Genomic DNA, 23,974 nt, shown 5'->3' with positions numbered 1-23,974 from the left:
GGACTCAAGGGTCCCAGGTTCGATTCCGGTCGAGGGCATGTACCTTGGTTGCGGGCACATCCCCGGTGGGGAGTGTGCAGGAGGCAGCTGATCGATGTTTCTCTCTCATCGATGTTTCTGACTCTCTATCCCTCTCCCTTCCTCTCTGTAAAAAAAAATCAATAAAATATATTTTTTAAAAAAAAATCTGCCTTTCTAATAAACACCCTAAGTAATTCATATATAACTGAAGTTTGAGAGTCACAGGATTAGACAGTTCTAAATTATTTTCCAACAATAAAAAACAACAACAATCTGCTTCTGACTTTGACGGAACCCCAAAAGCCTGAGCATCTAACAACACAACACATCTTTTTGGCAAAACTTCTCTTCTCCCATTAAAAAAAATATATTCCTACACATAGATGAGAGAGAGAGAGAGAGAGAGAGAGAGAGAGAGAGAGAGAGAGGTAGGTCTAAGTCAGTCATAAAAGCTTTCCAGGTCTCTTCCACTTCCAAATGATGACACACAGAGAGATGATGATCTTGCAGTTGATATTCCCTTTCCCTTTATTACCTATCTGGAGTTACACTCTTGTAGGCAACATGGACATCCTCACTGCTAGTGACAGCATTGTTTCTGTTCTTCTTAGAACCACTTCGAAACAATTCAACTGCAGTCTTCAATGCTTCTTCATCCACAACAAACACATCTTTATAGAGAATTTCATACAATACAGCTAAAGAAAAAATGGTCAAAACTCCAATTATCAAAACAACGCTTTTTAAAGTAACAATGTGAAAACAGCCACAACCCAGTATACAAATTCAATAGTTGCAAACAAGGTTTTTAAAAAGCTATTATGGAAGGTTCCTCAATTTAAAGACTGGCAACAAATCACACCCAAACATTTATAAAGCCTTCACATACCTTGACAAACAGCTGCACTTGACTGAAACTGTTTTGAGTACACTGAATCGTAATGGCCATTACTTGAATAGCAGAGTAGAATCTGAAGAAAAGGAAAATACACAGAACCATTAAGTGAACGTTACAACATCCTACAACCATGAGATACTTTAAATTAAGTAATGAATCAGAAAACTGATAAACTAAGTAAATGTGTTTTGTTTTAAAAAGTGACTTTTAGAGCAAAAGGAAGATGGTGGCATAGGTAAATGCCTGTATTCACTGCCTCCCACAATCACATAAAAATTACAACTAAAATACAGAACCATCATCCAGAAGCACTGGAAAGCTGGCTGAATTGAAAGCCTACAACTAGAGAGGTAAAGAAGAAAACACACTGAGACTGGTAGCACACGGAGGAGAACAGGCTGGTCCAGAACCCAAGTGTGCTATTTTTTTTAGTCAGGAGGGAGATTATTTCTGTGGAGGCTGCCTGGAACAGCAAGGGGTCCCAGCCCCATACCAGACCCCCACCCCAGGATTCTAGAGCTGGGGAAAGAAGTCTGTAGGGGCAGTAATAACTACAGGCAATAAAAACCAGTGCGGACTGGAGCTCATTGACACAGAGGCTACTGGAGACCAAGCTGTTCCTCTTAAAAGGCCGGCACCATGAACTGAACTTACAAGGTCCCACTTCCTCTGAGCTCCAGAGCCAGGGGGAAGCTCTGAGGAAACAGACACATAGCAGGAGGAACTGGATTGTCTGCCATCGGGGAAGGAACTCCAGGGCAGCTTTCTCCCAGACAAAGGTGCTTGCAGGGATCATTGTTCTTGTGCTGGGACCTACTAGGTCACAGGACTGATTAGCAGCCATTTCTGTTTGCTCCAACCTGGTGATTACTTAAGACCCCACCTCGTCCAATTCACACTACCACCCAAGCTGTGCGCAACAGCTTTTACATATGAATAGCCTGTCCTTGCTCAGGCTAAAATCTCTCAACAAGCTACAGCTAGGTCAGGGAGCCACAAACCTATCAATAAAAGATCCAAGACCCTGCACCAGCACCAGCCTGCCTTGCTTCATAGCTGGGCCTCATCCGGGAACTTCCTAACCGGTACAAAGAGGAAAAATCTGCAGATCTCTCTGTAGCTCCTGTTGGGTAGCCCCAGGCAGTGACTGACTTTGCACCTCCCTGGAGACCCAAGAGCCAGTGCACCCAGTGGTCAGTGTGAGACCATACCAAATTATAACTCTACACATCCATAAGCGACACACTCAAGGGGAAGACTCAGTGAGCACCAAAGCCCCATTGAAGCAAGTCCTGCTCTATAGGGGTATCTCCTACACAGCAGCTCTCCCACTGAAGTCAGAGCTGGTCCTCACAGCCATTGGCCTATGGCAGTGGTTGACAAACTGCAGCTTGCGAGCCACATGCAGCTCTTTGGCCTCTTGAGTTTTTAGCAAAGGCCAGCTTAGGAGTACCTTAATTAAGTTAATAACAATGTACCTACCTATATAGTTTAAGTTTAAAAAATTTGGCTCTCAAAAGAAATTTCAATCATTGTACTGTTGATATTTGGCTCTGTTGACTAATGAGTTTGCCGACCACTGGCCTAGGGTCAATTCCTCCCAGTGACACTAACAGTAATCAAGTCTCAACTACAAGACTGTGCTCAGAGCCCACAAAGGGGTGCACCTAGAGCGCCCCTAGGTGACTGGAGAGTCTGATCCACTGGGCCCTATAGGACACCTAATACACAAGGCCACTCTACCAACTCAAGGAGACACAGCAGCTCTACCCAACACATAGAAACAAACATAAGAAAGCAGCCAAAATGAGGAGACAAACAAACATGCCACAAATGAAAGAAATGGAAGAAAACAAACTACTGGATATAGAGTTCAAAACCACGGTTATAACATTACTCAAGAATCTTCTAGAAACCTCCAAAAAAATGAAAAAGGACAAGTCAAAAATTAAGCATACACTGACTGAAATAAAGAATAATATACAGGGGTTCAACAGTAGAGTAGAGGATTCTGAGAATCAAATCAACGATTTGAAATATGAGGAAGCAAAAAACACCCAACCAGAAGAGCAAAAAGAAAAAAGAATCCAAAAATATGAAGATAGTGTAAGAAGCCACTGGGACAGCTTCAAGCATACCAACATTCACATTATGGGGGTGCCAGAAGAAGAGAGAGAGCAAGATATTGAAAACCTATTTGAAGAAATAATGACAGAAAACTTCCCTTACCTGGTGAAAGAAATAGACTTACAAGTCCAGGAAGCGCAGAGAACCCCAAACAAGAGGAATCCAAAGAGGACCACACCAAGACACATCATAATTAAAATGCCCCAAAACGACAATGAGGTATCATCCCACACCTGTCAGAATGGCAATCATCAACAAACGACAAGTGCTGGCGAGGATGCGGAGAAAAAGGAACCCTCATGCACTGCTGGTGGGAATGCAGACTGGTGCAGCCACTGTGGAGAACAGTATGGAGTTTCCTCAAAAAACTAAAAATGGAACTCCCATTTGACCCAGTGATCCCACTTCTAGGAATATATCCAAAGAAACTAGAAACATCAATCAGAAAGGATATATGCACCCCTATGTTCATAGCAGCACAATTTACCATAGCTAAGATCTGGAAACAGCCTAAATGCCCATCAGCAGATGAGTGGATTAAAAAACTGTGGTACATCTACACAATGGAATACTATGCTGCGCTAAAAAAGAAGGAATTCCTACCATTTGCAACAACATGGATGGAACTGGAGAGCATTATGTTAAGTGAAATAAGTCAGTCAGAGAAAGATAAATATCACATGATCTCACTCATCTTTGGGAAATAATGAACAACATAAACTGATGAACAAAAACAGATCCAGAGACAGGGAAGCATCGATCAGACTGTCAAACCTCAGAGGGAAGGTAGGGGAGGGTGGGGGTAAGGGGGAGAGATCAACCAAAGGACTTGTATGCATGGATATAAGCCTAACCAGTGGTCACAGACAACAGGGGCGTGGGGGCATGAGTGGGGGGGGGGGTTGGGAAGGTAATGGGGGATCAGGACAAATATGTAATATCTTAATCAATAAAGAAATTAAAATAAAATAAAATAAAATGCCAAGGGCTAAAGACAAAGAGAGAATCTTAAAAGCAGCAAGAGAAAAACAGTTATTACCTACAAGAGAGTGCCCATATGACTGTCAGCTGATTTCTCAACAGAAACTATGCAGGCCAGAAGTGAGTGGCAAGAAATATTCAAAATGATGAATAGCAAGGACCTACAACCAAGGTTACTCTACCCAGCAAAGCTATTTTGAAAATGAAGGTCAGATAAAGAGCTTTACAGATAAGAAAAAGCTAAAGGAGTTCATCACCACCAAACCAGTATATGAAACTAGAGGCCAAATGCACAAAATTCGTGCAAGAGTAGGCCTTCCTTCCCCCGGCTGCTGGCACCGGCTTCCCTCTGGCACCTGGGAACCAGGCTTCCCTCCAGCCATCGGCAGGCACCCGGGACCCAGGCTTCCCTCGCAGCCCTGACTTCGTCTGGAAGGACGTCCTGTCTAATTAGTATATTATTATGCTTTTATTATAGATGTTGAAGGGTATTCCTTAAGATTAAGAAGAAAAAGAAAAATAAAAAATATGAAAATGGCAACAAATACATACCTATCAACAACTGAATCTAAAAATCAAAATAAACGAATAAGAAATCTAATGAACAGAATAAACTGGTGAATAAAGGAACCAGAGACATGGAAATGGAACAGATTGACAATTCTCAGAGGGAAGGGGGTGATTAGTGAGCCTCAATCACATTCTGATTAATATACCTAACAAATACTAATTTACAATTTGAAAAGATAGGAACTTTTATACATTGAACAAGTGAATATAAACACAAGACTACAGGAGAAGAGACTTCAATTTATTCAAAATGTTATCCACTATACTGAAGAGCAATATATAAATACTAGAAGCCCGGGCAACAAAATTCGTGCACGGCGGGGGGTTGTCCCTCAGCCCAGCCTGTACCCTCTCCAATCTGGGACTCCTGGAGGGATGTCCGACTGCCCGTTTAGGCCCGATCCCACCAGGATCGGGCCTAAACGGGCAGTCGGACATCCCTCTCACAATCCAGAACTGCTGGCTCCCAACTGCTTGCCTGCCTGCCTTCCTGATTGCCCCTAACCCCTTCTGCCTGCCAGCCTGATCACCCCCTAACTACTCCCCTGCCAGCTTGGTTGATGCTTAACTGCTCCCCTGCCAGCCTGTTTGCCCCCAACTTCCCTCCTCTGCCAGCCTGGTCATCCCTAACTGCCCTCTCCTGCAGGGTTGATCACCTCCAACTGCCCTCTCTTGCAAGCCTGGTCCCTCTCAACTGCCCTCCCTTGCAGGCCTGGTCCCTCACAACTGCCTTCCCTTGCAGGCAGGGTGCCTCCCAACTGCCCTCTCCTGCTGGCCATCTTGTGGTGGCCATGTTGTGTCCACATGGGGGCAGCTATATTGTGTGTTGCAGTGATGATCAATCTGTATATTACTCTTTTATTAGATAAGATAGAGGCCTGGTACAGGGGTGGGGGCCAGCTGGTTTGCCCTGAAGGGTGTCCCGGATCAGGGTGGGGTTCCCTTGGGGCATGGGGCGGCCTGAGTGAGGGGCCTGTGGTGGTTTGCTGGCCAGCCACGCCCCCTGGCAACCCAAGTGAGGCCCTGGTATCTGGAATTTATTTTCCTTCTACAATTGAAACTTTGTAGCCTGGAGCGGAGCCAAGCCTGCTGCTCCCTCTGAGGCGGCAGCCATTTCTGTGGTAGTTAATTCACCTTCTACAATTGAAACTTTGTAGCCTAAAGCAGTGGGCCCGGCCAGAGTGTGCAGAAAGCTTTGCTTCCCCTGTTGCTGGCGGCAACCCTGGCCTGCTCTCTCAAGCTCCATTCTGCCACCATTTGTTTGAATTTGTTTACCTTCTATAATTGAAACTTTGTAGCTTGAGTGGAGGCTTAGGCCTGCAATGGCTATGGAAAGCTTGGCTTCCTCTGTTACCTGGGAAACCTTGCTCTCTGTGACTGTAGCCATCTTGAATGGGGTTAATTTGCATACTCGCCCTGATTGGCTGGTGGGCGTGGCTTGGCTAGTGGGTGTGGTTTATGTAGCAGAGTGATGGTTAATTTGCATATTACCATTTTATTAGAGAGGATATTATATAGGAGCAATACTGCTAAAGAGACTTCCTTAATGAATTAAGATATGAGATGGCTACAGAATGAGTTATTTCTTCTTAGCTGATTCCTTTGATTGGTAGATTTTTCAAACAACAATTCAAAGGCCATGCATGCTTACTACCCAGATTATTTCAGTAAAAATGCTACTTGGCGCTATGTAATGAAATTTGTTTAAATAACTGCTCCAGAACCTTTCTGAATGTTTGTTCAAAAACCTCTGTCTTGCGTAAGGGATATAATCCCTAGTGATTAAGTCTATTTCATTTTTGAAGCCAACTCTGATATCAGCAACATTAAGTACCACGGATGATTCTCTGTGATGGGAGGATGTTGCCACAAAGCTTCCTTGGCAGATTATCCTAAGCACTCTCTTTTCTACCTTCCTACACTACCCTAGGATAACTTCTGCCAATAATCAAGTTCTCTGATACCAGGTATATTATTATCTGTAACCTTTTTTTGAAATCACAATTCCAACTCCAGCAGTATAATCCATTTCAAAGCACTGAGGGAAAGTGTCAAGCTAAGGTTTTCTCATGGTAAAGTTAAAGCTATGAAGTTTCACCCACCCCAAGGAGCATTTGCATTTAAGAGGAGTTTACTAATCCCAAATAACAGTGAGCAGATTTTGAACAGAGAATCCCTTTGTACTTTGGACTAGAAGAACTGGGAACTCCAACTAAGCAAGGTTAATAACTGGAGGCAGTTGTTCAGTAGTTAAAGGAACCCAGCTAACCAGAACTGATAAGGAAATAAGCAGGAAAGAAAATAGAGATGACCATACAAGTTCTCTATTCAAGTGGCAATTAGTTCCATTTTGAATGTACTAGTAAGAGGCAAAACTAGGCATGGCAGTTTTTATGTTCCTGGTAGTATCACAGCATAAAATAATTCTCTCATAGATTATGGGTGGTGTGTTTATTGGGGGTGCTAGGGAGGATGTAATGGCAGTAAACTAGTGAAAAAATTAGGTAGATCTATATTACTGATGAGGATAGTTATCTAAAAAGAACAAGTAACAGAATGTTAAGTATGCATGAGCCTATCTACATTTAAAAAATGTGAAGAGAATAATATAGAAGGATACCCACCAAAACTTAATAGTTGTTACTATGAAGCACATGAGATGAAAAAACATGGATACTTGATTTTTTACTCTATTTTTCAAGATTAAAATTTTATTTTGATTTTAATATAAGTATGCATTTCTCTTCTTTCTAGATAGAGCAAATGGGTGAGTGAAGATGGCTAGCATACGGTAGCATTCACTTTGATAGTATGTAACTGCAAAATGCAGAGTTAAATATCAACACAGAAGGTAAACATTAGGCATATATTTCTTTGAAAATTGGTCCCCAAATATATTTTATGGAAGGCTTATTAATAATGTTCACTGCTTTTAATAGTTATTTTTAAAAACCCAAACAATTAAAATATAAATTTTATGCCTGAACTTCAATATAGCAACAGTTTTAGGCAAAGCAAGGTGTCATATAAGGAAAAGTACGTTGCTGCCACCTGGCTTTTCCATACTTAAATTTCAGTATGAACAAACATAGTCACTTTATATAATCCCAAAATCAGACATATATTTACTATCCTGTGCATGCAAATACCCAATTGCTGATAATGATTAACTCTGTATGTATGTATGAATAATTATGATATTCTCACAGTTGTACATACTCAAAAAGTCTTAGCTCAATATCTGATATATAAGACTCTTTTGAAAATGGAGTTGTATAATTTGTAGGAACTAGGAGGTAGTATATGAAGGTTCACTATAAAAGTCTTTTAATTTCTTTATAAATATTTTAAGTCTAAAATGTTGGGGTAAAATATTGAACTGTAGGTTTAAAAGAATCCTGGTAAAATCTAAATGTCTAATATCTCAGGCAATGCTGTGTACAATGCTTATACAAAAGTTTGTTAACTCCTCTTTCTCAAACAATTCTGATTATATCATACCTCTGTTTAAAACTTCAAATGAGTGTTTAAAGGCAATTGTTCTGCTATCTGAAATTTACTTTGAAATACAAAAAAATTAAGATGGATGAATGAATGGATAGAAGGATGAACATATATGTGATAAAACAAGGATTCCAAAATATTAACTAAGTAGTGGGTATACAGATGCTGACTGTAAAATTCTTTTAGCTTTTCTGTATGTTTGAAATTTTTCAAAATAAAATATTGGAAAACAGCTTCAATTAACTATTCTGTACAATGAAAAGTCAAATTCTTGGCATGGCTTACTACACCCATTATATAACTCTAGCCTACCTTTTTAGCACTGCCCTCCCTCCACCTAACTACTTGAGTTCCAAAGTGTCTCTTGCTTCCATGCCTTTGTATATAGTGTTTACTCTGAGTAGAGTGTCCTTCATACTTTTTGGACTCATCTTTTGATATTCCACTTAAATGTCAATACCACCTTGAAACTTTCTAAATTCCCTCAAGCAGAATAAAGGACTTTTTCTTCTATGCTCTTGGCACATATGTCTATTATAAAACTTATCATTCACAGACATTTACATGTCTGTCTTCATAGCCCCTTAAGACCTTGGAGGGCAAGAATTTTGTCGTCTTCATTTTGGTATTCCCAAAGCCCAGTAAAGTGCCTGGTACACTTATAGGAGCTTAATGTTTGCTGAACAAATTAGGTGGTGGTACCAATTAATGTGCTCCAATTTATACTTACCCTCTAAGTTATCTCTTGAATCCAACTCGATCTTCTCTAATCCTAATGCCACTTGCCTAGTTCAGGTCTTTTTTCTAGATTACTATAACATCCTAACAGTCCTCCCAGTGTCTATTCTTATTTTACCATCATCAGAATGTTGCCTGAATTTTGCTCTACAATGTGAAACAAGATTAACAAAAGTCAAATATTTTGTAGTCTATATTCAGTAATGATTTAAATAATCAGGATAAAAGGATTTTCTTAAAACTTTTTGAAGGAAAAGTTGTATGCTTAAGAACGATTTGTTCACCTGCTGAGAGTTCTCAACCTCCTACTATTTGTACCTTACTTAGGTAGTACTAGCACTGTCCCTGCCCTCAAGAAACTTTCAGACTAATGAGAAAAACAGACAGGAAAACAAATACAATGTGATAAATACCATAATTACTTGGGTGATGCAAAGGAAGGAAATAACTCTTGTAGGGACAGGGGGTGGCTGTGAAAGTTTCACTGGAATTGACACATTTGATATGCAAAGGGAAAAAAAGAAGCTGGAAAAAAGGATTGGGAATCTTTAGGGCACTGAATGCCTAGCTTCAGAGTATCAACTTACCTTTCTTATCAATGAGGAGCTAATTAGGGTTTTCTATTACACAGAATGACAAGATCAGGTCTGTTCAGAAGGGTAGCTAACAACACTGACTGGTGGTAGGAAAGTTTGGTATTTGGAATGGGCGTTTTTTATTAACGAGGTAAAAGGGATGATTTCTTAATATCCTGGTAAGCCCACAGCATCATTCAATTTCTTCTTTTTATTTTAGTAAACATTCACTCATCTTCTTACCTTGTCTTCATAGCCATTATCTGTGACATAAGTTGGAGGCTTTCCGGGATTGCGATAAAGAATGAAATCTCGACTACATGATAGAAAACAAAGGTGGATGAGAAGAGATAATTTAGCATATGCAAGAGGTAGTTATAAGAATGTGTATTTATGCTTTGAAACTGCTGACCTTATTCATATAAAATAATCCAAATGTTTAAGAGGCTAAATAATGCTAACTCATGGTAGACAAGCTACTGGCCTGTCAAGTTCTATAGATTTTTAAAAACATATCTTAATTTAGAGGAAGGGGCAGTAAAGATAGATTGCCAACTGTATGTATGTTTGTGAGTTTTGGAGGCTTCCATTTATTTAAAACAGGGGTGCACAAATTTTCCTTGATAAAAGACCAGATAATAAACATTTCAGCTTTTTTAAGCCCTGTTTTATTCAGCTTTCATTTTGCAGTATAAAAGCAACCATAGACAATGATAAAAAAATGCACATGACTGTGTTCCAATAAAACTTTATAGACACTAAAAACTGAATTTCATATAATTTTCACATGCCATAAAACATTATCCTTCTTTTGATTTTTTAACCATTTAAAATTTTAAAAAGCATTCTCAGCTCTAAGGCCATACAAAAGCAGATGGCAGACCAATTTAAGAGCTGGCCTGATTTAAAAGCCACCTGCCCAATGACTGCTATACTACCTCTTGCTGGATTTAGTGAGAAAAGAGCAGACCACAAAAACACTAACTTGAACAAGTCCCCCATAACAAGAGGGTTCTGACTCTACCCAGGTATATGCCATCTCACCATCCTCAGAATTGTGAAGGAGTCTTATACATATCAAACTTCTCAAATGAACAAGATTCCCACAAGCCTCTAACCTATATTATATAGCTTTTTCAAAACCCTAAGGTGGGTGTCCTCAAACTATGGCCCGCGGGCCACATGCAGGTGTTTTTGCCATTTTGTTTTTTTACTTCAAAATAAGATATGTACAGTGTCCATAGGAATTTGTTCATAGTTTTTTTAAAACTATAGTCCGGCCCTCCAACGGTCTGAGGGACAGTGAACTGGCCCCCTGTTTAAAAAGTTTGAGGACCCCTGCCCTGAGGATTAGCCACAGAACATATATGCATAACCCATAGACACCGACAATAATGTGGTGCTGGCCAGAAAGAAGGGCGGGCCAGGGTTGAGTGGAGTTGGGCAAAAGGCGGGGGGGGGGAGGGGGAGGAATGGGGACATCTGTAATAGTGTAAAAAATTAAAAAAAAAAAAAACCTACAGCTTTCAGATATGCCACTTTTGCAATTTCAAAACAAAACTTCCAAAGCATTAGAGCAGTGTTTCTCAAAATTTCCCCCATGATCACCTCCCAAAAGGGACACTTTAGACTTTTCTTAATTTCCCTATGAAATTTTAATACCCACAGTATGTAAATTTTTTGTCCTGGAACCAATTTCTACCCTCATGGAAGCAATACAACCTTATTGAGGATGCATGCAAAAGAGGCACAAAGTTAAACAAAATTCTAAGATAAGCATTCTAATTAGCCACAGGAACAATAACAGCAGTTCTTAAAGTCTTTTATTCTTCCATTCAAACTGACACAAATGCTAGAGATTCTCCACCTAAAATTACACTAATGAACTTTGCTTAGATCTCTTCCTTCTACATATCAATGCATCAAATCTAAAATTTTCCCAATACTAAAGGAAATTTAATAGAAACCCGGTGCACGCTCGCATGCACACACACACATGCGCGCGCACACACATGCACACACACACCCTTTAAAAAAAGGAGATTCCACTTACTTATAAATTAGAGAAAGAGCTCTTATTTCCAGCTGTCCAGCACTTTCCTAAATATAAATAGTTTTTATAAACATCGAGTAGCTAGAAAGTACATGTTTTTGCAAGTTTACAATTTTTTTTTTTTTTAGATGAAGAATTCGTAGAACACAATATAACTTGCTTTGAGACTTGGGATACTGTGATAGTTACTAATTAACATAAACTTATTGTGGAAAAAAAGGACCCAAAGACCTTAGTTATTAAGTAACAAAGACAGTTAATATGGGAGATTTAAAAGGCACAATAAAAATGTAATTAGTGTAAAAATATGAAGTTAGCAGGGTATTAGTACATGTGCTTTAAGCCCAGAACTATGGAATTAATTTAATCACATAAACTTTTAATTAAATATGTGTTTATGGATCTTACTTTCACTTAAAGATAACTACAAATCGGGAGAATTGTTTAATAACCTCCTAGTAACATTCATTACCACCCCCCATTAAAATGATAATGGCTTAGGTTTGTCCAGTTCCCAAGCAGCGTGTAGTCTTTCACTCATCTATAGATGATAAAATTGTTAAACACACAATTCTCAATATTCAACACAGAATAGGTCAGCTGCCAGCCTCTAAACTTTTGTAAGAACTATTTGATTCAACACAGCTGGCTACTTAAGAAATTAAATAGATTGGCTCTAGCTAAAGCAACAAGCTGAATGATTATTTAGGTTCTTATTCCAAATACTACTCTGAAAAGATTAAACCCCCATATTTTATCTTACCTTGGGATCTCCCAACCGTTCCAGGTATTTCTCAAAAGATCCCTCCACATACTTCAAAAATAAAACAAACTTGACTTAACCAAATACATAGCATTACTAAAGTCTGATCATATTCTGCAATATTATCCTCCAATGGATTTTTGTTCAGCTTAATAATTATGGTACTAAATTACTACTTTGCCCAGCACCTCAAGAAGATTTGCACAAAAGCTATGGGTGGAGAAAAGCTGTACTATAAAAGTATGTTAGGAACTGGTCCTGGCTTATCCATACACCAGTGCATTTCCTCAACTGCTATGCCTATAAGTTTCTTTTGAAATGTCAACTTGACAATTTTCATAAATCAAGCAAGCCCAATAATTATAAACCCAATATTTTAAATTTTACAGGAGATATGCATTTACAAAGTTAAAATTTTGAGGAAGTTTAAAGGGAATTTTATTAGTTTCAAAAAAGCCCAGGGCACAAGGAAACTTTTGGGGGCAAATGTTCTCTCTCTTAATTGCAGTGGCAGCTGCATGACTGTATTGCCAAAACTAAAATTGCTCAACTTAAAATGGTGATTTTTTACTGAATGTAAAATACACCTCAATAAAAATAAAATTACATTAAACTCAGGGAATATAAATCTCATTCCATACAAACATAACTAGTATTAAATATAACTAGAATTTTAAAATACAATTTTGAATTTTTCTCAATCCTTTTAAACAGCTTTATTGAGAAATAATTGACATACAATAAACTGCACATATTTAAATAGCACAGTCAAATAAGTTTTGACATATGTATGCACCCATGAAACCATCATGATAATCGTGATGGTGAATATATCCATCCTCCCCATAAGTTTCCTTGTGCCCCTCTCTAACTCCACTGACACACAAGCAATCACTGACCTGTTTTAATCACAACAGGTTGGTTTGCATTTTCTTTAGTTGTATATAAAGGAAATCATACAGTATGTACATTTTTGGGGAGTCTGGCTTCTTTCACACAGCATAATTATTATGAGACTCGTCCACATAGTTTTAAAAATTTACACACATATTTTTGTTACTCAAAATGTGGTCCACAAACAATAGCAAGCATCACTTGGGAGTTTGTTAACAATGTAAAAATCTTGGGCCCCAGCTCAGACCTACTAAATCAGAATTGTATTTTAACAAGGTCTCCAGGTGATTTGTATGCACAAAAATACTTGAGATGCACTGCTTTACACCATGGTCTTACATTAAAGTAATTAATGAACAACCCTTTTCCCAGGTGTTGTAAAGACTGTAATTAACTTTAAGGTAATAAGCTTAAAAGTCAAAAAGCCTTCACATATTTTTAAAATTCAATGAAACCTGTTGAGCAAATTAAGAGTAAACCTCAAACAGCAGGCAAATATCCGTAATATAAAAGTAGAAGAAAAATAGTACTGGAAGGGCTAGTATGATAAAAATTTAATGGACTAATGAAAGGGCACACTTAATGTAAGACCTTGATAAAAATCTCTATTTGTTAACAAGAATTGAAGTACTTCAATGTATAGAAAGATGCCTTCTAAAAATTGTTTTAAAGTCAATCATTAGTGACAGAGCTCCAATTACCAGTTTGACACAGAAAAACATGGATGTTTAGAACTAATTCATTTCCTTACATTAAGTTTTATAAGATTCTTCAAGCATTGTGCACTGAATTAAGCAAGAAAACGAAGGGTGTTCCCATTTGTACATATCTTAAAATATATACATTTAAAAATATTAACATAGGCATACCTTTCGTGAACTATGATTAATTGTTCAAGGAAACAGTGGTATAGATAATACAAAACAGAAGTCAAAGTACGACTTTTTAGGATTTGAAGGTTTTTTTGGTGTGTGGGAGTAAGAAAGTAATGGGAAGAATACAGATTGTTTTGTTTTTTATCTTAGTTTTCAGAGTACAAAACAATCTAATTCTGGAGGAGGTCCAGAAATGTGCTAGCTAGGGTGAAGCTAGCAGAAAATTGAAAATTTGCTGCTGAGATTACATATAATTTTCATATATAGGTGCTCAAAATTCATTTCCCATCTGCTACATACTCAAATTACAACTCTCCCTTGGGTATGTATTCTACTTACAGACTCAAAAGTTTGTTGATTTTCTCTCATATATGAGACACAAGCCTTCCTGATTTCCAAATGATGGACTTGGCTGCAAAACAACTAAAAAGAGAAAAACAAGCTTACAGTCAGCAGTCATTTGAAATAGAAGCTTCTAAATTAAGACTAGGAACTGGACACTTAAAGTCCCCCTTACTCAGAACGTATGTGGGAAATTAAGTCCTGATATTACTAACATCTGTTTTTGTCACCTTTCGTGAGACTGGGGAGAAATGATTCTGTTAAGCTCCCCCTTTTCTACTCTTTATGGGCACAGTTTGAATATTTTTCCTTAGGCATAAAATTTAGAGGAAGCAGGGGCTTGCTTATAAAGGATCAAGATAAATTTCAATTTTTTCTTTAACCCCATTATTTTACCTCTCATACATTCCAAAGTAGTATTTAGAAAACAGAAAAGATAGCAAAGGCACAGCAGTATATTTGGACTAATCAGCAAAGGTATGCACCAAGCTAATAAGTAGCAGACAGACCTGGATAATTTTACTAGGAAAGAAAAAAGGGGATTTTTGTTTTTGTGGGCTACAGGTCTTCTAGCTACAGTACCATGCCACATCACAAACTCTGAAATCTAAGTATAGGGAAGATATATTTGCTTTCCTTTTACCTGCTCCGAAATAGCCCGAAAGAGGCAAGAGGCATCCTTGGCAGTCAGCTTTCGAAACAGTCCTAAGCTGCCTAAATATTCATCCATTGTTGCCTCACTCAGAGACTTCTGGCCGCAGTACTTTTTCCATCCTTTATGCATTGTGCACGGAGGGTGGAGATGGGGAATGGAAGAAAGGAACACAAGTGTAGCCAGAAGAAAAAGCAAGGTGCAGATAGGAATGGGTAGTAGTGACAAGGACTTGCTTATGCAGGTATCCGGAAAGCAGCCCAAAGTCTAGGCATGAGAAGGCAGTTGGAGTCAGCGCTGCAGAATCTTGGCACTTCTCAGGAGCAGAAGCAAAGAGCTGGCTTCCCCAGGACTAGTCGAGATCCTGTGAAAAGAAGAGGAAGAACCAATGCTCCTAGGAATAGAGAACTAGACTTGAGGAAGGCATGGGAGGGAGAAGGGTACTTGCAGAGCTACTTTGCTGGGGAAGAGTGGAATTAACCCAATCAGCCCAAGGTTGAGAGAGGTATGCACAAGCAGCTGAGTTTTGGGACCAAAGGGAAGCTGAGTTTGCAGCTTAACTCAGGGCAACTGCTCCACGAGGCTGCCAAGGAACTGCAATAACACCCAGGTGTATATGATGTAGCCTGGCCCACATTACATTGCTGTAAAACCTCTGCCCAAGTTACCTGCTCCTATAGTTATATGGAAATGAGAGGGGGGAAATCTGAACCTAATAGTAATATTTTGTATTAAGAATATCTTTTTTTTTTTTTTTTTTTTTTTTATTGATTTTTTACAGAGAGGAAGAAAGAGGGATAGAGAGTTAGAAACATCGATGAGAGAGAAACATCGATCAGCTGCCTCTTGCACAACTCCTACTGGGGATGTGCCCGCAACCAAGGTACATGCCCTTGACCGGAATCGAACCTGGGACCTTTTAGTCCGCAGGCCAACACTCTATCCACTGAGCCAAACCGGTTTCGGCATGAACCTAATAGTAATATTTTGTATTAAGAATATCTTTTTAAAAAGCAAAGGGTGGCACCCTTAATATATAGGTACAGAGGTCACAATTCAAGCAAAGTAAAGTGCCAAAGCAGTTATCTAGACATTTCAGATAATGGGATTTAAGTAATCTCATTCAGTTCTAGTCAACAGAACCAAATATCAACAGTACAACGATTGAAATTTCTTTTGAGAGCCAAATTTTTTAAACTTAAACTTCTTCTAACACCACTTTTTCAAAAGACTCGCCCAGGCCGTGGTATTTTGTGGAAGAGCCACACTCAAGGGGCCACAGTGCCGCACGTGGCTCACGAGCCAGTTTGCTGACCATGGTCCTAGATAATAATAACCCTATGATATGATCACAAAAACTAATTCCATTAGCTATGCTAGGAAACAGTGATACATTTATTGACTAATGTCTACAAACTATTGTATAGCTTTAACAAAAAGAGAATATGCAAAAACTGTTTCTTAAAAATAAAAATAATTTTAATTGAAGCAGCATGAAAGGAATAATTTAGCCACAAACTTTAAAGAGTACATTTAAAATACTGGGGCACAGGACTGAAGGTGTTGGACATTGAGAGGCATGTTTCAGTGTATTATTAGAGCACTTTTCCAGAAAAATTAAAAATTACTCTGAATTCTGAGAAAACCAAAGTAAAATATGACTGTGCTTTATAAGGTTCAAAGACATGACTGCTCACTTGAGTCCATGGTCAAGTGTCTTGTTTTTATTTAAATGACAAAATCCAATTCCCTTCTTACTTTTCTAAATGTTAAAAAAAATAGATCAAAATTAGGTTCTGGAGAAATTTCAAAATTCAGCTGCCTTGAAAACTGTTTTTCTTGTAACTGGATCTAGTAATAATGCCTACAGAGAAAGCATCAATAATCAATTTTATAATTTAAGAATGAAATAAAAGCCTGGTAGAGAGAAGAATAAAATCTTGACATCCTTTTTAATGTGCCAATTTGAAATTACCTTCATTAATTTATTTTTTAAAGAAACCATAACATTGAGGAAATTATTCCTTTTGTAAAAGTTCTGAAACATGATTTGGGAAGAGGAAATCACCATCTTTCTTTAAATCCACAAATTCACTGAAAAAAAATTAAGGGTTATGAAAAGTACAAAGTCTTCATATTTATTGCTATTTAAATGAAATATAAGGTATATAAAAATTCAAGTAATACTAATCTATATACTTAATTTTGAGGAATAAAGGAAGGGAAAACTGGGAGGACAGAGAGAGAGAATCAAAAATAGAAAGAACAGGAAATAAAAACTAGAGACAGGAAGACAAAAAGAGAAAGAGGAAAGGGAAAATAACACAGAGAAAGCACACGAGACCCACACAAATATAAATTGATTTTTGACAAAGAGTACAAGAGCAGTCTAATAGAGAAGACAGTAGTTTCATTAAATGGTGCTGGAACAATTGACAGCCATATGCAAAAGAAAAAAAAATGATCCTCAACCTATACCTCACACATTATATAGCAATTAACTCAAAATAGATCAAAGACCTAAATGTAGAACAAAACTTCAACTTTCTGAAGAAAGCATAGGAGAAAATCTTCAAGGCCTTGAGTTAGCCAGAGTTCTTATATGTAATATAAGAAAAAAATTAATTGGAATCAAAATGAAAATCTTTTGCTCTGCAAATGACAGGAGAATGATAATACAAGCCAGAGTAGGAGAAAATATTTGTACATTACCTGACAAAAAATTTTTTTAATCAAAATATATAAAGAACTCTCATAAGTCAACAGTAAGAAAACAATAGAATTTTAAAATGGGCAAAAGATTATACATTTCACTGAAGATATGGTTAATAAGCACATAAAAAGATGTTCAACCACTATCCTGTACACCTGAAACTAATATATTTAATATTAATGATATTTTAAAAAATATATTTTTATTGATTTTAGAGAGGAAGGGAGAGGGAGAGATAGAAATAGCAATGATGACAGATAATCATGGATCGGCTGCCTCCTACTTGCCCCCACTCATTCACAGGTTTTTGTTTGGACATGTTTCTATTCTATTGGGTAATACCCAGGAATGTAGTTGCTGGATCATATGGTAAATGATGTTTAACTATTTGAGGAACTGTCAGACCGTTTCCCGCAGCAGCAGCACCATTTTACATTCTCATCAGTAGTGTACAAGGGTTCCCATTTCTCCATATCCTGTCAATATTCCATCTCTTGATTACAGCAATACTGGTGGGTGTGAAGTGGCAGCTCATTGTGGTTTTGTTTGGATATCCCTGATGGAAAATAATGTTGAGCATCTTTTTCATGTGCCTATTGGCCATCTGTATATCTTTAATGAAATACCACTACATACATCTTAGAATAACTAAAATAATTTTTTAGCAGACAATACCAAGAGTTGACAAGGATGCAGAGCAACTGGAACTCTCATATGTTGTTGGTGGGAATATAAAATAGTAAATCCACTCTGGAAAAATAGTTTAGCAGTTTCTTATAAAGTTAAACAGTTAAACATAGAGTTACCATTATGACCCAACAATCCCAATTTTTTGGTATCTCCCCAAGAGAAATGAAAACTTAAGTTCATACAAAAACATGTACATAAATGTATATAGTAGCTTTTTTCATAATTCACCCAAAACTGCAAACAATCAAAACACCCTTCAACTGGTGAATGGACAAACTGTGGCATAGCCATATAATAGAATATTCCCCAGCAATAAAAAAATGAAGCATTGATAGACACAGAACATGTATGAATCTCAAAAGCACTGTGTTATGAGACAGAAGACAGATTTAAAGGCTACATACAGTATGACTGTATTTATATGTCATACTGGAAAGGCAAAACTATAGGAAGGGAAAACAGAGCAGTTGCTGCCAGTAGTTGGGGTGGCAGAGAAGAGTTGACTACAAAGGGATAGCACAAAGGATGTATTGGGGTATCCGAAGTATTGTGGTAGTGGTTACATGAGTATGCATTTGTTGAAACTTACAGAGCTGTACAAGAAAAAAATGCTAATTTTGCTGTATTTAAATTTTAAAAACGAATAAAACAAAAAGCAGTAGAAGGAATAGAATTTCGAGTTGAGGAGCTCACAGAACAGACAAGATTGGAGAGAAAAAGCAAGCAAATTAGAAGGTCAATCCAGGAAAGCCAACACCTAACCAACAGGAAGCTCAAAAAGAGATGAAGAAAGTAGAGGGGAAGAAATGATGATGGTGATGATGATGATATCATGAAAATTCTAGCACTGCAGGATATGATTATCTTTATTTAGATTAAAAGGTTCCATGAAGTAGCCACAACAATGAAAACAAAAAATGATGATCAGCAATGGACATAAAGTCAGGGGATAAAGAAAAGATTTTAAAATCTTTCAGAGAGAAAAAAGGGGTCACGTACAAAAGATTACACATATGCATAGCAATAAACTTCTCAATAGAACTAGAAGCTAGAAAACAATATAGTTCAATATTTGAGGGGAAAGCATTTCCAACCTTGAATTCTATATCACACTATCAATCAGATGTTGGAGTTTTCAAAAATGAAATATTAAAATAATTTACTTTCTCAGAAAGCTACGGGAGAAATATTCGAAACCAAAATAAAAAGTTTAAACCGCAGAATAAGGTAGGAAGGCACAGTATCCTGGAAACAGAAGATTCAATATAAGAGAGAAGCAAAGGAATTTCCACTTTAAGGATGAAGGGGAACTCTGAGGACAAACATTTAAGAAGACAAAATAGAGAACAACCAGTTCAGGTAAAAGGACAAAGAACACCAGCGCAAACAGCTTTTATAAAGCTTTCAAAAAGCTTTTATAAATAAGTAATAGAAGTTATAGATGACCTAATGTATTTAAACATACTAGGATATACACCTCTGTTGGAGAATTTGAGGATGTTTCTATAGAATATTGAGCAAATGAAAAGAAGTATACAAAAAGGGTAAAAGCTTTATAGAAAAAGAAATGTAATCAATGAACATGGCTCGGATGTGATCAATATTATACTTAAGTAATTTTAATAATGTCAACACTGAAAACATCTCACAGGAACTGATAAAACTACCTTTTTGTGTTTTTTTAATGTAAATATCATCAATAGATAGATGGTCATATATAGGAAGTAGGATCAGAGATGGAGAGGAGTGGCACATAAAACTGCTGTTTCTTATAAGCCTTGTAGAACTCATTAATATTTTATATTATTTACATGTATTAGCTTAAGAAATAAAAATTAAATTTAAAAGTTATTCAGTATGTGAGCAAGAAACTGAATAGCAAAATAAACTGAAAAACAAGTAGAATTTTACAGCTACTTTTTCTCTTATAGATGAAAAAATCAGATTTCAAATAATTATGACTTGTCCAAGTTTTCCCATCCATTCAGTAACAGTACTAGGATTACAACTATATATTGTTGCACGATTATTATAAAGAGGAATTGTATACCAAAGAAAAGACATGAACAAAGGCTCAGAAGTGGTTAAGTACAGGTTATGTTCCCCAAATTAGTACAATAGGAATTTATTTAATGCTGTCCTTAGAAATATCTATTGCACCTGAAATCCCTTGGCTATTCTTCAACAGCTAACTACACTAATCCTATAAACCTCTAAAGCAGTGGTTCTCAAATAAAGGGCTTGATAAAACACAGATTGCCCCACACTCAGAGCTTGTCTCAGAGCTAGATTGGGTCCTGAGAATATCAAGTTCTCAAGTGTTGCTGATGCTGCTGGTCCAGGACCACACTTTGAATAGCAGTGCTTTAGAACAATGTGTTCCACAAGTTATTACTAAGTGTTGTTAAAGGAGTTTCAAGGCCAAAATTTCAGGAACACTGCATACGATAATCCTATTTTTGAGTTGCAAAATAAAGGTCTGGGAAAGGCCAGGTCAAAGTTAAGCAGGTTAACTTAATCCATTTCAGTTATTAAGGTGTTGTATGCACTATAGCTATTACTTTTAAATTGTTTCAAAGTTTGAGAAATTTGCTCTAGAAATTTTTCTGTGACTATACCTAAAGTTGTTAGGATAATTAGCTAAGACACTGCATATCAAGTGAGTAATAAGTGCTTATTGAAGTATTGACAAATGTCAGCTGCCAAATAAAACAGTAAGAAATTATCCTTTGGTAAAAGGACAGAGAGGGAGAGAGAGAGGGAGAGAGAGAGGGAGAGAGGGAGAGAGGGAGAGAAAGGACGAACCGGAAGAAAGGGAGGGAACAATTTTACCTAAATTCTCCTGGAAATAGAATCAAAGTTCAAATATACTCCCCAGAAAAATTTTTCCCAACCCTGATGGAGTTCCTTCCTTTAACATTGGAAAATAGTAGGAAGAAAAATGATTGCTTTAAAGACTTTTTAGGCACTGTACTCTAGATACCGATTAAAATAAAACAAATTGAAGAAAACAAAAATAACTAAAAATAAGTATTTATTTGATGCGTCAGAAAACTGATGTGCTTTAACTTTATAATTACTACTTTTTATATTGTGATTAACTTAAAAATGTTATTTGTTTTTTAATTGCTAAAATTCTATTTCTTCTTTCACAGATCAAATGGAGAAATTCACTGTAGTACAACATATGAATATAATGTTAATAATTCTAAGATAATTATATTCTAATATATTCCTAATCTTATATTGGAATTATATGTATAGAGAATTCTTATGTAAGATAATTATAATATTTTAATTCTAAAATAACACTCCATGTTTCCACCAATTAAATAATGTATATGTCTGAATTTTCTAAGCATATATTATCTGCAAGATATGTAGTTGTAAATGTATATGTAACATGATACTTCAGAGTTATTTTAGAGTCTGAGAGGCAATATGGTACCATGAAAACATGAATTTTGTTACACCACTTTAATCTCTGTGTTCTCTTTAAGGTCTAAGGAACTGTGATTCTGTGATTCAAATGGAATAACAGATTTGCCCTCCCTTCAGTTGGTCAAATTTGTGATCAACATTAACCATAAAATAACTTTTAGGGGGATTAACCTATTATCCTGGCAAATTGTAGTGTTGATTAACCCATACAGAAATGAATAATAAATCTTACCTTACTAAATGAAAAATACAAATTTAGATTTTTAGATAAAAATATTTGTAACTGTGTGGTGATGGACGTTAACTGAACTTACTGTGGTAATCATTTTGCAGTATATACACATATCAAACAATTATGTTGTACACCTTAAACTTATACAATGCTATATGTCAATTATATCTAAAAGTAGAAAAGACAAAGATAATACATATACATAAAACAACTGTTGACAGAACCTGCTAAAAAGGCAATTAGTATTAAGAAAATTTAATACTAAACCATTTATTTCAATTATTTTTAGCACCAAATAACTGGAGGCCAATTGGGGGAAATAGCTCCTCAACTATATAGAACCACTTTTTAAGGTTTTTCATTCTTTAAAAACATAATGGAAAACTTTTAAAACAACATTTCTTAACAGCACCCTGAAACTAGAACCTGTCAGTTCTTTTCATGGTAGACATTTAAACAGAATTAGCAAAGTAGAATTTATGAAGGAAGGGAACATAATGGTTCTAAAACAAAATTAGGCCCCAGGGACCCTATTCAACCTCCTCAAGTTTTAGGAAGGAGACAAAGATAAGAGAAAGAATTTCCCAGAGCAGTGATCCTTGTTCAGATATGCAAAACTAAAGAAACGTTACCAAGAGCCACTTGCTTTCAATTCCTTCTCTTCCCTTCTTCGACCTGAAACATTCTAATATAGATTAGAAAAAAGAAAAATGGCACTTTGTTTTAAAATACATCATATTGGCACAGAAATACTGATGGTTGCTTTTGGTTATTTCTGGATTTAAGATACTTGCAATATCTAATCAGTCTACAGACATACAAGGAAGCAAGGAAGCGATTGAGGGAAGGGAGAATAAAGACCAGAACATTCTTTTCTGCTTTTATGCATTGGAAATACCCATTCACTGAAAACTCTAAATAAACTTTAATTCTCTAACTATAGCCCGAGCTAGTGACTGAATATGAAAATAAATATGAAATCTAATGATGACTTTGCTTTCTCTAACATTTAGATCTATGTACTTTGAATTCTAGGGTAATATTTCTAGGCCTATTCCTACTTCTTAAAACAAAAACTCTAATCAAGAGGAAATATATTATTCCAATGACATTTTTTTATTTTCAAACATGCCACAACAAATGGTTTTATCTCAGAAAGCACCTATGAGAAAAGTTACTTTTATGAATTCACAAAATGGAAAACTAAGATGCAGAATATTTAGGATGAAGATTTAGGAATCTTCTCTCCTAAATTTGGGGAGTGTATTATCCACCCACTTCACACTATTAGTGGAGAAACAACCAACACATCCTATTCAAAAGTGAAAATGAACAGTAAAAAAGATGTAATATATGGCCTCTCACAGACATCTTTCCAACTTTAACTATCAGTTCAGAAAATACTTTAGAAGCACATTTGACAGTAAATGAGTAACTCATAATTATGTATTGCGTTAACAAAGAGCCTAATGTAGTATATCCTAAAATAATCACGAGGAATGAAAACATTCCACTTAGTTCCTTTTATCAATTAGAAACAGTGCTGCACAAAACATTATGGGTAATAGATACTGAATTAACAGTGTAAGAGTATTAAGGTTAGTTTAAAAATGTGTTGTTTGGTATGTTTTAACCTTGAGCAAAGTTTATAATTTGTTAGAAAAATTAGGAATTACTAAACTTAAATGTATTTAACTAGAGGGTTTAATTTTTAAAAAGTCTAGTAGTTATGAATAATTGCAGTGTCCTCAGTCTAGGGATTTTTAACGTGGGGCCTCAAAGTATCTGTAAACTCCCTGAAATACACAGGAAAATGTGTGTATGTATGAGTAGAGAGAAAATCAAGTTTTAAATATTTTGAAGGGTTCCATGACCCAAAGAATCTTAGAGAGCAGGACTGTAGCC

General features: G+C 36.6%; 1 protein-coding gene across 1 annotated transcript in view; it reads right to left on the bottom strand.

Moving 5' to 3' along the window:
- ALG13 (ALG13 UDP-N-acetylglucosaminyltransferase subunit) overlaps positions 1-23,974 on the bottom strand; it is an 82,335-nt gene that overhangs the window by 47,367 nt on the left and 10,994 nt on the right. The window contains 9 exon segments of the mRNA XM_028135362.2: positions 557-719; positions 911-992; positions 9,658-9,730; positions 11,468-11,514; positions 12,231-12,281; positions 14,339-14,422; positions 14,985-15,126; positions 15,128-15,326; positions 15,329-15,357. Of these exon segments, the coding sequence (XP_027991163.2) occupies positions 557-719; positions 911-992; positions 9,658-9,730; positions 11,468-11,514; positions 12,231-12,281; positions 14,339-14,422; positions 14,985-15,126; positions 15,128-15,326; positions 15,329-15,357 (870 nt within the window).

This window comes from Eptesicus fuscus, chromosome 1, assembly GCF_027574615.1.
Source record: "Eptesicus fuscus isolate TK198812 chromosome 1, DD_ASM_mEF_20220401, whole genome shotgun sequence".
Taxonomy (NCBI): domain Eukaryota; kingdom Metazoa; phylum Chordata; class Mammalia; order Chiroptera; family Vespertilionidae; genus Eptesicus; species Eptesicus fuscus.
This window is presented reverse-complemented; position numbering and strand designations above follow the sequence as displayed.